At 50.9% G+C, this 16,789-nt stretch overlaps 1 protein-coding gene across 1 annotated transcript in view; it reads left to right on the forward strand.

The window, feature by feature from the left end:
• PAIP2B (poly(A) binding protein interacting protein 2B) overlaps nucleotides 1-9,951 on the forward strand; it is a 45,558-nt gene extending 35,607 nt beyond the window's left edge. Inside the window, exons 3-4 of the mRNA XM_065405359.1 lie at nucleotides 7,427-7,603; nucleotides 8,282-9,951. Coding sequence (XP_065261431.1) covers nucleotides 7,427-7,603; nucleotides 8,282-8,338 — 234 coding nt within the window. The 3' untranslated portion in view covers nucleotides 8,339-9,951. The remainder of the gene's footprint in view (nucleotides 1-7,426; nucleotides 7,604-8,281) is intronic.
• The last annotated feature ends 6,838 nt before the right edge of the window (nucleotides 9,952-16,789 follow it).

A 16,789-nucleotide genomic window follows, 5' to 3' on the forward strand; every position in this document is an offset into this window, starting at 1 on the left:
AGAGGGGTGCTATGGTTACCCATCCACACACAGCCAGTCCAAGGCCCCTATAATCCCTGAGCGCTGGGGAGGACCAGGGCTGGGGGTGCCTTGGCCGGGGGCTCCGACCCTGTGCCAGGCTCTAGCGGCTAGTCCTGGCTGGGCTGCGAAGGGATGGGATTTCCTCTTCCCCTGCACAGGCCGCTCCCGGGGCTGGGTCAGACCCACCTCCAGCAGTGGTGCAGAAGTAAGGGTGGCTTCTGCACTGCTGCTGGCGGCTCTGCCTTCAGAGCTGGGCTCCCGGCCAGCAGCCGCCGCTCTCCAGCTGCCCAGCTCTGAAGGCGGTGCTGCCGCCAGCAGCAGCGCAGAAGTGAGGGTGGCAATACTGCAACCCCCCCACCACTAGCCATGTGACCCCCTCACAACCCTTTGGTGGGTCAGGGCCCCCACAGTTACAACACTGAAATTTCAATATCTAAAACCGTGAAATTTCAGATTTTTAAAATCGGATGATCGTGAAATTTACTAATCTGGACCATGAATTTAGTAGGGCCCTCGGTATAAGTGACTCTCATACAAAGAGGAGGAAAGGTAGCCTTGTGTTTAAGGCATGGGACTAAGAGCTGGGAACAGAACACACAATATCCCAGCTCTGTCACCAGTGTCCTACGTGATCATGGGCAGGACGTGCTCTCTTGCTGTGACTCCGTTTATCCATCTGTGAAATGGGCTATTGGGCGTTTTAATGCATTGCTTATGCCCTGATGTGCTACCAAAGCCAAAAACCACAGTGCCTGCCCTGAAGGGCTTAGTCAGATGAGATGCGATGCGCTGGGAGGCAGAAGGAAGGTGGCACTTCCAATGCCTTGTTTTGTTATCTCCTGGGATTTAGCGTTGTGATGGAGAAGGACTCTGGCTGATTGTGGGGGGGGGGGGGGGGTGTTAGTCCCCGTGGACCATGTGGAAGCAGCAAGTCTTTAGGAGGGATTCGATTTTGGGGGGGAGCCAGGAGTACAGGGCCCACAAGGCCTTTCCACATATGGGTGGACGGCAGGAGAAGACGCAAGCTGGGGTGGTGGAGCAGAGGAGAGGGATTCTTTGTTAGTTCCGTTGCTCGCTTGCTGTGTGCCTGCTGTAGTGTGGTCTGTTTGGGGGGGACTGTGTGTGGAGCGTGGGGCCTGCTACCCAAGGCTGAGAGCTTCCTAAGGAGACTCTAGCCTGCTGTCCTTAGATCCCTGATCCGTTTAGGATCCCTTGTCGGGGGGGCTGCTCAGGGAGAAGAGGGGTTTAAAAAGCCAGCTCCTAAGTCACCAGAGGAGCTAGCAAAACTCCCCTGTTCGCGAGGGGGTGTGTGTGTGTGTGTGTGTGTGTGTGTGTGTGCAAGAGGCACCTAACAAACCTTCTCTAAACTTAGACTGATAACACCCCCCACCCCTAATGAAGAACAAAAATCCTGCAAGAGTAAAAAGAAGGCCGGCAGAAGTCCCGCAGCAGAGTGGGGGCGGCGGAGGCTCTCCAGTGTATTGCACTGAATGCCGCATACACGATTACCTGCCTCGTGGGCCGGTGGCAACCGTGTGCATTCAGTGCAGGTAGCTCATGGCCTTCAGAGACCAACGATGGGCTCTGGAGACCGGAGGGGCTGAACTGGAGGAGCGAAGGGAGACAGAGAGGTGCACAGAGGAGACTTTCAGGGACACGGCAGAGCGGCCCCATCCCCACTCTGACAACCGCTGGGCTGTTGAGAAGGATGAACGTCTTGGAAGGAGAACATCAAGCTGGAATGGAGGAAAACAATCTCCTAGTTGGGACCTTCCTTCCAGATGGTGTCACGGTGTCCTTGCATTGAAGATGTCTAGTTGGCAGCCAGTTTCAAGCGGAGTGCCCCAAGGGTCGGTCCTGGGGCCGGTTTTGTTTAATATCTTTATTAATGATCTGGAGGATGGTGTGGACTGCAGTCTCAGCAAGTTTGCCGATGACACTAAACTAGGAGGCGTGGTAGATACACTAGAGGGTAGGGATCGGATACAGAGGGACCTAAACAAATTAGAGGATTGGGCCAAAAGAAATCTGATGAGGTTCAACAAGGACAAGTGCAGAGTCCTGCACTTAGGACGGAAGAATCCCATGCACTGCTACAGACTAGGGATCGAATGGCTAGGAAGCAGTTCTGCAGAAAAGGACCTAGGGGTCACAGTGGACGAGAAGCTGGATATGAGTCAACAGTGTGCCCTTGTTGCTAAGAAGGCTAATGGCATTTTGGGCTGTATAAGTAGGGGCATTGCCAGCAGATCGAGGGACGTGATCGTTCCCCTTTATTCGACATTGGTGAGGCCTCATCTGGAGTACTGTGTCCAGTTTTGGGCCCCACACTACAAGAAGGATGTGGAAAAATTGGAAAGAGTCCAGCGGAGGGCAACAAAAATGATTAGGGGTCTGGAGCGCATGACTTATGAGGAGAGGCTGAGGGAACTGGGATTGTTTAGTCTCCAGAAGAGAAGAATGAGGGGGGATTTGAAAGCAGCCTTCAACTACCTGAAGGGGGGTTCCAAAGAGGATGGAACTCGGCTGTTCTCAGTGGTGGCAGATAACAGAACAAGGAGCAATGGTCTCAAGTTGCAGTGCGGGAGGTCTAGGTTGGATATTAGGAAACACTGTTTCACAAGGAGGGTGGTGAAGCACTGGAATGCGTTACCTAGGGAGGTGGTGGAGTCTCCTTCCTTGGAGGTTTTTAAGGCCCGGCTTGACAAAGCCCTGGCTGGGATGATTTAGTTGGGGATTGGTCCTGCTTTGAGCAGGGGGTTGGACTAGATGACCTCCTGAGGTCCCTTCCAACCCTGATATTCTATGTTCCTCCAGAGGAGGGGACCCCAGTTATTGGGAAGAGATGGGTAATAGTCATGGGGCTTTGGTTATTAGAAACCTAGATAGCTGGGTTTGTGATGGCCAGGAAAACCACATGGTGAATTGCCTGCCGCGTGTGAAGGTTGCAGGCCTCTTAAGACATCTAAACATACTTGTGTGCAGTGCTGGGGAGGAACAGCTTGTCATGGCCAAGACCATAACAGGGTTCAAAAAAGAGCTAGATAAATTCATGGCCGATAGCCATTGATGGACCTATCCCCTATTAGCCAGGATGGGCAGGGATGGTGTCCCTAGCCTCTGACTCCCAGATACTGGGAATGGGCGACGGGATGGATCACTTGATGATTCCCTGTTCTCTTCATTCCCTCTGGGGCATCTGGCACTGGCTACTGTTGGAAGACGGGATACTGGGCTAGATGGACTTTTGGTCTGACCCAGTAAGGTCATTCTTATGTTCTTATGGTACACATAGGTATCCATGACATAGGGAAAGGTGGTAGAGAGGTCATGGGAGGCTAAATTTAGGCTGCTAGGTAAGAGATGAAAGTCCAGGACCTCCATGGTAGCAGTCTCTGAAATGCTTCCAGTTCCAGAGCAGAACTGCAGTATCTCACTATGTGGATGAGACATTGGTGTAGGGAGGAGGGTTTTAGGTTTATTAGGAACTGGGGGGCCTTTTGGGAAAGGGGAACCCTACACGGGAAGGATGTGGGCTCCACCTAAACCAAAACGGAACCAGGTTGCTGGCATGTAAAATTAAAAAGGTCGTTGAGTTTTTAAACTAAGGGTTGGGGGAAAGCCAACAGGTACGGAGGAGCACACAGTTTGGACATAGACTTCCTGGGGGGGGGGGGGAGGGGGCGGGGGCGGGCAGGACTTATTAAGGGGGATTCTCTACATCCTGGTAAAGAGGGAGGATAGAAGTTGATAAGGTGGGAGCTGAAGAAAAAACAGTCAGACCAAAAAAGAGTCCTGCTCACTTATATCCCATCAAGGCAGCCAACTAAGTATTGACAAATTTATCAGTGCTTGTATACAAATGCAATAAGACTAAATACCAAGACAGGTGAACTTGAGTGCCTGGTGTTAAATTAGGATATTGATATAACGGGCATCACAGAAACTTGGTGAAACAGTGGTAATCAATGGGACACGGTCATAAAATCATAGAATATCAGGGTTGGAAGGGACCTCAGGAGGTCATCTAGTCCAACCCCCTGCTCAAAGCAGGACCAATCCCCAGACAGATTTTTACCCCAGTTCCCTAAGTGGCCCCCTCAAGGATTGAACTCACAACCCTGGGTTTAGCAGGCCAATGCTCAAACCACTGAGCTATCCCTCCCCCCATACCAAGGTACAAAATATATCGGAATGACAGAGTAGGTCGTGCTGGTGGGGGAGTGGCACTGTATGTGAAAGAAAACAGAGGCAAATATAGTAAAAATCTTAAATAAATCAAACTGTCCCATGGAATCTCTCTGGATGGAAATTCCATGCTTAAACAATAAGAGCATAGCAGTAGGACTATACTACCGACCCCCTGACCAGGAGGGTGGGGGTGATTAGAGAGGCTGCGAAAACCCAATATGATCTGGAAAAAAGGGTGACCAGTGAGGTGGCAAAATGTGCTGATGTTACAAAATTACTTAAGATAGTTCAGTCCAAAGCTGACAGTGAAGAGTAGCAAAGGGATCTCACAAAACTGGGTGGAGGGGCAACAAAACAGCAGATGAAATTCAATGGTGATAAATGCAAAGTAATGCACATTGGAAAACATAATCCCAACTCTACGTATACAATGATGGGGTCTAAACTGGCTGTTACCACTCAAAAAAGATCTTGGAGTCATTGTGGATAGTTCTCTGAAAACAGCCACTCAGTGTTTCAATCCTTCTACCTCCTGATTTGGAATATCTTCAGTTACATTTTTTGTCCTCAGTTCCCTCTATGGCAGGTGGATCTCTACTCTCGACCTCCAGCATCTGGCTGCGTTGGAGAGCTTGAGCCCAGGTGGAGGCGTTCTCCCGTCTCCAGTGTGCACTCCGTAGGAGTAGCCTGCCCCCATGTGTCGGCATACGCACACTGCTGGGTGGGGTTTAACTAGTGATGTTGTACTCTGATGGAAAGCTCCCAGAGCAAACTCCGTCTCCAAGAGTCTCACTTCTTATTCCCTGCACGCAGAGTGTGAATGTTTATCCGAGCTGCCTTGTGGCGTGACGCCAAAAGCGACCAGCTGAGCTACTTCTGCAGTGGGGTTTTGTCACTTCTGGGCAAATCGGATGTTCCACCGAACCCTGGAGCTGAGCTGCGCTATAGATAGAAAGGGGCCTGAGAGGTAGTGTACCCGCCACCCGTAGCGCCCCCTTGTGTCAGGGTGCAATGCTGCAAGGAGCACTGCTCTCCGGCGACTCATGCTGACCGCTTGCCTCTCGCTGGGTCTTCCAGGTGTCGGCCGTCCAGCCAAGTCCAAAGTTCAGTCCCTTCCGGAGTAACAGAAAGGTCCACGTGAAAATCCTAACAAATCCAAGTAGTTGTTTTTCCTCTGCCCGTCGTGGGCCAAACTAATAGCTACTTCTGCAGCCGGATTGCCCATGTTGGCTGCCTCCCGCAGGGTCTCTGACAGTTTGCCCTGGGGTCGCCCTGCTCCCCCTTAGGAACCCTGTTTCAGGACTTCCCCCCCATAGGAGTCTACTGAACTCCCCATGGGTTTCTTCTCGCAGACCTCTCCTTCCTTTCCCTTCCCAGGAGCCGGTTTCCCCCTCTAGGACTCCGTGGGCTGGAAGCCAATGCCCTCTGCCCCCAGAGCCTGATGACCAGAGCCGTGCCACTGTCCTCCTTCCTGGGGGACCCTGGCAGTTCTCTTGGGTCTCACTGTGCCCCCGGAGCCCTCATTCACAGAGGCCTGTTCTGTCTCCTGTGGGCTCCTTCAAGCCTGCAGCAGCTGCTGGGCCTCTCTAGAGACCTCCTTTGCTCCTCCTTTATACAGCTTGAGCAGCCTCTTGCTAGCTCCGCTGCTCCCTTACCAATTAGCTAAAGGGCTGCCGCTTGGAGCACTTGAGTGCTCCCAGGTGTAGCCCTCAGGGTCGTCATGGACCAGTTGGGCCCTCGTTCGCGTCAAGAGCCACTGATCCCATGGATGGTCCATGTGGGCTTCGCTGCGGCACAGATAGAAGACAGGAGCGGCAGCCTATGCTCCACTGAGCTGCAGGTCCTTAGCGCCTTTTGAGAATCAGGCTGGCTGTTTAGGACCCCAGCTTTGAAACCTGTGTCCTGACTATGTGACTTGACCAAAGCCCACCCGACAGGTTGGTGGCAGAGCCAAAGATGAAGCCCAGGAGTCCTGGCTCCTCGGCAGCTACTCTTGCCACTAGAGCAGTGGTTCTCAAACTTGTTCCACCGCTTGTGCAGGGAAAGCCCCTGGCGGGCCGGGCCGGTTTGTTTACCTGCCGCGTCCGCAGGTTCAGCCGATCGCAGCAGCCGCGGTTCACCGCTCCAGGCCAATGGGGGCTGCGGGAAGCAGCGGCCAGTATGTCCCTCGGCCCGCGCCGCTTCCCCTAGCTCCCATTGGCCTGGAGCGGCGAACCGCGGCCACTGGGAGCTGCGATCGGCTGAACCTCCGGACGCGGCAGGTAAACAAACCGGCCCGGCCCGCCAGGGGCTTTCCCTGCACAAGCGGTGGAACAAGTTTGAGAACCACTGCTCTGGAGCACACCACCTCCCAGCGTCCTACGGAAATTGTCCAAAACGCTCCACCTTGCTGTGCTGGCACTCCAGTGTTGTAATGCCGTAGTGTGCGTTAATAACAGGCAGGTGCAGCGTGAAGCAAACAAGCAATTGAAGGCAGGGCTGTAGAATCCTATTGCCTTCCCAGGGCTAATGCCTTGCAAATGTTTGGGCTTCCTGCTTTGAGCCCCATCCACATTACACCCTAACCTCCACTGTCCCGGTCCTCTAACTGGCTCGAATGCCCAATTCGACACTTACTACCAGCAAGCTCTGCTGGAATATGTACGCCGTAGTCATGGCCGGGAGTGATGTGCTGGCATGTTCAGGTGTGTAGTGTAGATGGACCCAAAGTTGTAGAGCTCCCTTCTGCACTGACTGCTGCGTGCCGTTCCCCGTCCCTCTGACACCATCTGTGCACCCTGAGAGCCGTGGTCACGCATGGCTTTGCCTAGCCACCTCGGAGTCAGGACTCCTGGGTTCTGTTTCTGGCTCCGTCACCTACCAGGGTTTCAGGCCAGCTACTCAAGCCCCCAAGTTTAATTTTCAAAGGTGCTAAGAACCTGCATTCAGCACGGCCAGATCTTAGCCCAGGATTAAACCGTGGCTCTGGCATGGTAAAAGCATGTCTCCGCGTGGCATGGCTTTCCCACAGCTATGTTCCTAAAGTGTCCATCCCACCGCTTTTCTCCAGGGCAAGGGGAGATGTACTTTCATTCATAGATTGCAAGGCCAGAAGGGACCATTGTGATCATCTAGTCTGACCGCCGGAAGCATGTACTGTGCAGCGCATGCTGTGTGCACTCAGGCAGGTGGCTTGCGACCCTCGGCCCTGATGTTCTTTCCCCTTCCCGGCCAGGTGGAGGAGGAGCTGCAGGAGCAGGACTTCCTTGACCGCTGTTTCCAGGAGATGCTGGATGAAGAGGACCAGGACTGGTTCATTCCATCACGCGACCTGCCCCAGGGCATCGGGCAGCTGCAGCAGCAGCTGAATGGCCTCTCGGTGGGCGACAGTTGCAGTTCAGAGGATATTTTGGTAAAGATCTGGGAGAAGGCTGTGTACGGTGTTAGACGGCTTATTCCTTCACCCTCCCACTTCCCTGGTGCTTCTCATGTGAACAGAGAGATCCATATCCTGACATAGGGCATTGGTCCCTCGGGATTCCTCCCCCCTCAGCAGGGCCCTGTCTCAGGGTGGGGCGCACCAGTGAGGGCAGAGCTCCTCTCGCTGGTGGGGTTTCCTCCGCCCTTGTGTCATCCCCACTAGCACTGGTGGGATTCGCATGCACTGCACAGTGAGGATAGACCCCCTCAGTGTTGATGAATCTCATTTCCTTCCATGATGATCCCACAGGCCAGGAGTAACCATCCCAGCTCAGTATATCCGAGGGGTTATGTTCTGCAGGGCTTCCTCCTGGGTCTGCAGGAGGCTGGGTGGCTGGTTGTCCTATCAATGAGTCATGTCCATCACTGGGGTAACCCCAGGCATCTGAGGTGATCTGATCTGGAAAACACTGCTGACCGTGCGGCCTTGCAGCAGGCCCGTGGGTGTTATCCCGCAGCACAGACGGTGGGTGAGGGGATACTCTGCATCAGTTCCCATTACTTGGCATCTTGAGTAGCCAGATCTCTGGGTAGAGAGGAGGAGACGGGGGCAAGGTGGAGAGAAATGCACGGTGAGAGGAATGATCCATCTCCCTTTTCTCCATTTCAGAGCAAAAGCAACTTGAACCCCGACGCCAAGGAGTTTGTTCCTGGAGTGAAGTACTGAACCTTCAGGCAAACAGACTGTGTCCCTGGCTTTTGGAGTGGGAGAGGGGGTGGGAAAGGATCCGGGCGAGAGTCGAACTCGGCACTGTGAATGGAGTCGCCGCGATGCAGGGAAATCTTGCTCTATAAGCTTCTCGGGTACCTTTTTATTTTTCCTTTATAGCATCTCTTGTTTGGGCAGGCGGCTTTCTGGGACTTGCAGCCCTGCGGGCTTACCTTGCGACTGCTACTCCATCGACGGCCAAGTCCAGGTGTGTGCTTCGAACCGGCTAACAGAGGCCATTTTTGAAAGCAGGTTCCCTGCTCTCCTTCCCATCCGCAGCGGGCCAGGAAGTGCTGTGGGGAAGGGTGGGGCTTGGGGAAGGATCCGGATTGGGTGTGTTTCCTATTTCCGTTCAGCAGGGATTTTAGAAAAGCCGAAGCGTAACGAGGCTGCGACTCAAAATCCTTCCAACCTGCTGGAAACACGACGAACGCCCTTCCTCTGCGTGCACCGACCACTAGATTGGGTAAAACTCTGCAGATTGAGAGGAGCCCGGCCTGCTTTTCTTGTTGGTGGAAGTTCTCAAGCCAAGGAGATCAGATCGGCAAGAGGCCAAGTGACCACCGGGGGAATGGCTCCTTCTACAGAATGTCCATTCACCTTGGCTTTTGGTTTCTGGCTCTTGAGCTTATCCAGCACTGCAGGCTGCCCCTCTGAAACCTCCGGCATCTGCTGTTTACAAATCACTAGGCAAAGTGACCCACCTTTTGGCTTAAACAAAAAACAAACCCAAAGGGAACTAAAATGTTCCCATTCCCTGGCATGCTATGGAGAGGTGTGTTCCAGCTCACACGGCAAACCCTCCTTGGAGAGGAGAACGATCCAGTCACGTCTGGTGCGCTCCTTATGGGCCCTATCCTGCAAGGTGCTGTGCTCCCCTTGGAAGAAGGTACTCAGCAGCTTGTAAGATCAGGCCCTGGCTATTTGGAGTGTGGTCTGTCTGCTCCCTGGGCATTCCCGAGTGTCTCATGAGAATGCTGCCATGGGTTGAGAGAAGCATTGGGGCTGCTGGTCATCACCTTCCCCGGGCAGGGAGGGGCCTGGCTTGATGTCCTGACTTCTGCCCCACAATTTGCCTCTTGCTGTGTGAGATGCTTTGTGGGTCTGTAGGCAAATTTGGCTTCTGATAACGAATGCTTTGAGCTGATGAGAATTGTTGGCAAACAAACCAGAGCCCCCAGGAGACCTGTGGGAACCAGCTGGGAGCAGGAGACTCTGCCCATGTTGTCAACCAGTGTTTTTGAATGGTCCCATGGTTTGGGATTTAACCCTTATGGGCTTGTCTCAGCAGTGGCACGGTCCCCATAGAACTTAGGCCTCCAGGTATTTAGAGATTAAAAGCATCTTGGGTTGCAGGAGTTGCTGTCACTTCTGAACCTCTGAGCCATGGTTAGACACTGGTCTGGGAAACACAGGAAGGGATTTCCATCCTCAGCCTAGTCTGGGGGAGTGGGAAGAGCAAGTTCCCTGTGAGCTGTCAGATGGACTTGCTGGGGCTGTACAGAAGGCTGGGGAACCTTCAGCGTAAAGGTGAGGGAGCGGCTTTTAGGAGGCATTACCCACCACCTTGTCCTTGGGCTGCCGGAGGGCCTGCAGGATCAAGCTCTCTCTAGAAGCAGATACCAGGAATTTTAACGGGAGCTGGTAAACCGCAGGCCCAGCTCCATTTGGAACAGATATGCTCCCAGCTTCCCTCTCCTCTGTGCCAAGCCGGAGCCATCTCCTCTTGCAGCAGGAGGCTGGGATCCAGGCTTTAGCTTCCCCAAAGCAGAGCCCAGCCTCTTTGGGTTTTAAACCATCTTCCGGGAGGTTGGTGGCTTCCTCCTTCTGGGAACCAAGGTCAGCAACCTCCGCGCCAGGTGGAACCAGCTGTCTCTCAGTGAGGTTGCTTAGGACGACACTCGCTTTTTTTTTTTTTTTTTTTTTTTTTTTTACTACATCTGGCCTTGGTGAAGTAGACGGGGATTCTCTGCTCTGTCCATGTACAACACAGGCCACAAACGCCCATCTTCAGAGTGTCACCAGGTTTTTAATCTCCCCTCCCTGCTGCAGCTTTTTATATCGTCCCTTCGAACTTTTTCAGTAGATTGGCAATGGGGATTCTGGAGTCCTTTCAGATCTCGCCTGGGCTGGTAGGGATGGAAATTAATTACACGAGAGGGCTGCCCACTGGCCTATGTGAAATGAGTGAGGTTCTCAGGCCAGTTTCCACTGGCCTGGCAAACCCCATCACGCCAGTTGGCTCCGGTGTTGGCAAGCTCAAAAGAAGGATCCACGGAGCATGACTTCCCCTTGGGGCATAGTCCAAGCACACGGCATTGTTGCTGTCTGTATGGGACCTGCTTTGGGATTAAACTGAGAAATCCAGTCTCCGTGGCTGTCGGGCTGATGCCTTCAACCAGCACTAAACTCCCTTGCAAACTTCACCCAGGATCAGAAGTGGCTCAAACTGGAGTCTTACCGAAGTCTGCAGGTACCTATACGAATATTGCTACACAATGGCAGGGTTGGGCCTGGTTGTGTTGTGTCCTCCTGTTCTTGGGTACAACCGTTGCCTTCAGTGCCTACTTTCTGTTGCCCTATCTAAAAGGGGTTTTTCCATTATCTGGAGCCAGAGCGCACGCCTTGCTACGTATCTAGTGATGGATGGACTGTGGCACAGGAACAAAAATGTTCAAACTCCAGCTGCCCTTTGGAACAGCCCAGTCTTCTGGGTCAGTGTGGATTCCATTGCCATGAGAGATTAATGCCCACGTGACTGTGCAGGAGTGGTAAGGGTGGGCATACAGGTCAAACTACTTTTGTATCACTGGTTGAGTTCTCAATTCCCCCCCCCCGCCACCCTGCTCTGGCTTCTTTCTGACTTTGGAAAGCACTTTCTGATGACGTGCTGTACATTTTTAAGATAATGCATTATTAAAAATAAACCTTTTGGAGTTGTGCAGTGTAGTGCATAGATCTTTCTAATGGCCGGGCAAGCTCCTTCTCCATGGGCAACTCCTACAGACATCAAGATCCCAGTAGGATGCCCCAACTCCACTTGTTCTTTCACAAGTCCTCGTTATGCAAAAGACACGCATGTAATTCAGTGTTGATAAATGCAAAGTAACGCACATTGGAAAACATCATCCCAACTATACGTATAAAATGATGGGGTCTAAATTAGCTGATACCACTCAAGGAAGCGATCTTGGAGTCATTGTGGAGAGTTCTCTGAAAACAGCCACTCAGTGTACAGCGGCAGTCAAACAAGTGAACAGAATGTTGGGAATCATTAGGAAAGGTATCGATAAGACAGATATTACCATATTACCTCTATATAAATCCATGGTACACCCACACCTTGAATACTGCGTGCAGATGTGGTCGCCCCATCTCAAAAAAGATGTATTGGAATTGGAAAAGATTCAGAAAAGGGATTAGGGGTATGGAACGGCTTCCCTATGAGGAGCGATTTAATAAGACTGGCACCTTTCAGCTTGGAAAAGTGATGACTAAGGGGGGGATATGACAGAGGTCTATAAAATCATGACTGGTGTGGAGAAAGTAAATAAGGAAGTGTTGTTTACTCCTTCTCATAACACAAGAACTAGGGGTCACCAAATTAAATGAATAGGCAGCAGGTTTAAAACAAACAAAAGGAAATTTCTTCACACAACTCACAGTCGACCTGTGGAACTCCTTGCCAGAGGATGTTGTGAAGGACAAGACTATAACGGTTCAAAAAAGACCTAGATAAATTAATGGAGAATCGGTCTATCAATGGCTATTAGCCAGGAGGGGCAGGGATGGTGTCCTTAGCCTCTATTTGCCGGAACGGGGGAATGGGCAACAGGGGATGGATCACTTGATGATTCCCTGCTCTGTTCATTCCCTCTGGGGCACCTGGCACTGGCCACTGTGAGCAGACAGGACACTGGGCTAGATGTGTTGTGTGTAACAGGTTCTGAGGGGTAGCTGGGCCCCTTACTCTGTTGGCTCAGGTGGTTGAGGCTTGTGCTGTCAATGTTGGAAGTTCATGTGACTGATCCCCACGACCAAGCCCCTGTGTCTGTGAACCTGGGCCTGGGCCTTGCAGCTTTAAGCAGAACGTTCAGAGCTACCTGAACATTGTTACAGTCTGGGGGGATTTCCAAACGGGGCTGCTGTGACTCGACACACCAGCAGCAGGATGTCGTGTCTGCCCACTCCATCCTATCCACTGGCTTTTCAGGAGCAGGCTGCCACCGGCCTGTTTCCCTAATTCCCCACTCTCCGTAAAGCAGGGTTTCTTAACCGGGGGAGGACCGTGGGCCAGGTTTAGTGGGGTCGCAAGTGCAGGGCCGGCATTGGGGAGTGGCACACAGGGCAATTGCCTGGGGGCCCTCCGTATCTAAGTTGCATGCTTCAGTCCCTCTGCTCTCTCCCCACACAGCAGGGCTTGGGCTTCAGTGCCCCCTTCCCCCCCCAAATGCATCAGGGCTCTGGCTGAAGCATGTGACTTAGCTTCGCCGGGGCCCCCAACATCAGCCCTGAGTATTACTCATCATTTACTTAATGATAGTCAAGGTCGGGGTTTGCAGTTATTTTAAGAACGGGAAATGCTGAGAGCTGGGAGGCTCGATGGAGGGAAGAGCAGCACTTCCGGAGTCACGGGCATGCTGGCACCGGGGGCCCTCACCAGGCCAACTGTGGCTAACCCCATCCAGCAGAGCTGGCGGCATTACGCCCGGAGGTCTTAATTCCGCAAAGCACTTCGGAGGGCCCACGCGTGCTGAAGTCACCTGTTTAAAGTTACCCTGGTGCTTACGCGCCTCTCAGGGGCTCTGTGGAATGGGCAACCTACTTCCGGTGGTGCCGCTGGAGGAAGTCTGTTGGGGGGGATGCATTGACCGTGTCTTAAACACTGATCCTTGCTCTCGGGGGGAGGGGGGGGGCACAATGACAACCACATGGGTGTTAGCTATAGCAGGCTCAAGCAGGAAGTCTGAATAGGAAGTTGCGCCTCCCAGTCCTGTGTCCCTAACAGAAACGGACCCTCGAGAGGTCTGGATTTTAAAGGTGATCTGCAAAGGGAAGAAAATGGGTTTTCTTTGCCTTACAGGGGATACAGGGAAGTTTTTATATAAAACGGGGTTGGGGGGGGGGGGAAGACTGTTAGAAACTCTGTTTTTGTGTCTTTAGGCAGCTAGATGATGTCCCCACTACCAAGTGAGTCCTGATCTACTGCAAGGGGAAATGATCTTTTCTTAAGTCTTGGGGTTGTTGGGGACACATTTAACTCAAATACAGTACAACCAATTGAGAGAAGAGAGCAGTTGCACCTCTCCTTTCATATAAGAACTGGAAAAGCCTCAACTCTGCTGACAGTTCACCATCCAAGGAAGATGAATGAGACTTGGTTTATCTGATGCTTCTAAAGTTAAAAACAAAAAAACCCTTCCCCTGTTTTCTTCCATTTGCAAAAAGGGGGCCCAGAGGATACTGCTGAATAAACAGCAGCGCCAAGCCGGGCTCCCGGAGGAAGCATTGTCCGTTCCATGGCCAGTGCCTATAGCTGTGACTCCAGATCAAAGTGGTGTTTAAATAAGCAGTTGTCTTCAGGCTGTGGCCTTAGAGGGGGTTGCTCCACTGTCTTATTCTTGGGAAAGAGGAACTACGCGAGGAAATGTTTTCATAAAATTGAAAAGAAACATAAGCACCTTTTTCTGATCTTTGCTTTTGAACCAAATGGCAGCTCTGGTAATGTCGACAAAGAGGCAGTGATCTGTTTCAGGGCTGTGTGTGTGTGGGGGGTTCTGCTGTGATCAGATGAATTGGGGAAGGAAAGGGAAGATTCGGAGATTCCAAGGCCAGAAGGATCCATTGTGAGCATCGAGGCTGGTCTCCTGTATAACACAGGCCAGACACCTGCCCCACAATAATCCCTAGAGCCGAACTTTAGAAAAAAATCCCATCTTGATTTAAAAATCGCCGGTGATGGAGAATCTACCTCAACCCTTTGTATTGTTGCAATGGTTAATTACTCTTGCCTTTAAAAATGTATGCCTTATTTCCAGTCTGTCTAGCTTCAACATCCAGCCATTGGAGTGTGTTAGACCTTCCTCTGCTAGGTTGAAGAGCCAATTGTCAAATATTTGTTCCCTGTGTAGGTACTTATAGACTGTGAGCATCACCCCTTAACCTTCTATTTGTAAAGCTAAACTGATTGAGCTCCTCGAGTCTGTCACTATCAGGCAGGTTTTCTAATCCTTTAGTCATTCTCATGGCTCTTCTCTGAGCCCTCCCCAATTTATCAACATCCTTCTTTAATTGTGGACGCCAGAACCGGACCCAGGATTCCAACCCTGGTTGCACCAGTGCCAAATAAAGAGGTAAAATAACCTCTCTACTACCCAAGATTCAAGTTTGTATATCCAAGGATTGGATTAGCCCTTTTAGCATCACACTGGGAACTTGCTGATTATTCACCATGACCCCAAGTCTTTTTCAGAGTCACTGCTTCCCAGGATCGAGTCCCCCCCCCATCATGTAAAACTGGCCTGCATTCTATGGTCGTAGGTGAGTACATCTGCATTTAGCTGTATTAAAACACATTGTTTGCTTGTGCCCAGCTTCCCAAGTGATCCAGATTGTTCTGTATCAGTGCCCTGTCCTCTTCATTAATCACCACGCCCCTGCTTTTTGTCATCTGCAATCTTTATCAGAGATGATTTTGTTTCCTTCCAGGTCATTGATCATGTTTAAGAGAGTAGGGCCAAGAAGCGATTCCTGTGGGACCCCATTAGAAATACACCCATTCAATGATGATTCTCTGTTACAATTACATTTTGAGACCTATTAATTAGCCAGTTTTTAATCCATTTCATGTGTGCCATCTTCATTTTATATTCTATTTTTTTAATGAAAATGTTGGGTAGTACCAAGTCAGATGCCTTGCAGAATTCTATATTCCTTAACACTGGTACCTTTATCAACCAAACTTGTAATCTCAATACGGAAAGATATCAAGTTAGTTTGACAGGAACTGTTTTCCATAAACTCATGTTGATTGGCATTAATTAGATCACTCTCCTTTAATTGTTTATCAACAGAGTCCCATATCAACGCCTCCATTATCTTGGCCAGGATCAGTGTCAGACAGACAGGTCTTTTATTACCCAGATCATCCCGTTTACCCTTTTTAAATATTGGTACAGCATTAGCTTTCTGCCAGTCTTCTGGAACTTCCTTAATGTTTTAAAACTTACTGAAAATTAGCATTAAAAGTCCACTGAACTCCTCAGCCAGCTCTTTTAAAATGCTTGGATGCCAGTTATCTGGACCTGCTGATTTAAAAATAACATTAGCAGCTGCTATTTAATATTCTCCTGAGATGCTCACGGAAGGGAAAGAGTTACTGTCTGATACAACATCTGTTTTCGCAAATACAGAATAGATATTTATTCAACACTTCTGCATTTTGGGCATTATTATTGATAATTCTACCATTTCCATCTTGTAGTAGACCAACACCCGTGTTGGGATTCATTTTGCTCCTAAAATATTTAAAAACTCCTTATTGTCCTTAACTCTGCTGGCCATTGATTTTTCCTTGTGTCCCTTTGCTTCCCCTATCAATTTTCTGCAGTTCCTAGCTTCTGATTTATATTCATTACTACCAACTTCCATTTGTTACATTTTGTATTTATTATTTTTTATAGTTGCCTTCACTTTCCCTCTAAACTAGATCATTTTTTTAACCAGTAAGGCCTCGTCTCTCAATTTTGTGGCTTTTTAGTAAAGTGTTCTTAAACATTCTCCATTATCACTCCCACTTTTTTTCTGAGATATTTTAGCTCATAATTGTTTTCAGCTTTGTGAAATTAGCCCCTTTCAAGCATTGAGTATATATTACTGATCTGGACTTTATTCTGCTTTCAAATGATAAATGTGATAGTCACGAACTCTTGTACCTAAATAACCATCATTTCTTCTAGGTCTGGGCTCAGTTCATCTTTATTCCTCAAGACGAGATTGAATATAGAATTCCCCTGTGTTGGATGCAACACTTGCTGCGTTAGGAAATTGTTTGGAAATCCCAAGGACCAGGGCCGGCTCTAGCTTTTTTGCCGCCCCAGGCAAAAAAAAAAAAAAAAAAAAGGCGTCCGGACTGCCGAAGCAAAAAAAACCCCGGCAGCCGCAGGGAGCGCGTGGAGGGTGGTCAAGGCAGCTTGCAGGGGGGTGAAGGGCGGCACCCGCCCGCTCCTTCCCCCGTGGGCAGCCCTCCGGCCTTGGGGTGTCTCTCCCAGCCAGGCAGGCAAAGCCCCCGGGGGCTGCAGGAGGTGCTGGCTCAGCCACTCCTTTAAAGGCAGCTCGGCCGGGCCGGGCTCAGAGCGGCACAGGAGGCAGAGGCCAATGCAGGCGGCGGGGAGTGGCGCATCCCAGGGA

The sequence above is a fragment of the Emys orbicularis genome, chromosome 5 (genome assembly GCF_028017835.1).
Source record: "Emys orbicularis isolate rEmyOrb1 chromosome 5, rEmyOrb1.hap1, whole genome shotgun sequence".
In the NCBI taxonomy this organism is placed as follows: Eukaryota; Metazoa; Chordata; order Testudines; family Emydidae; genus Emys; species Emys orbicularis.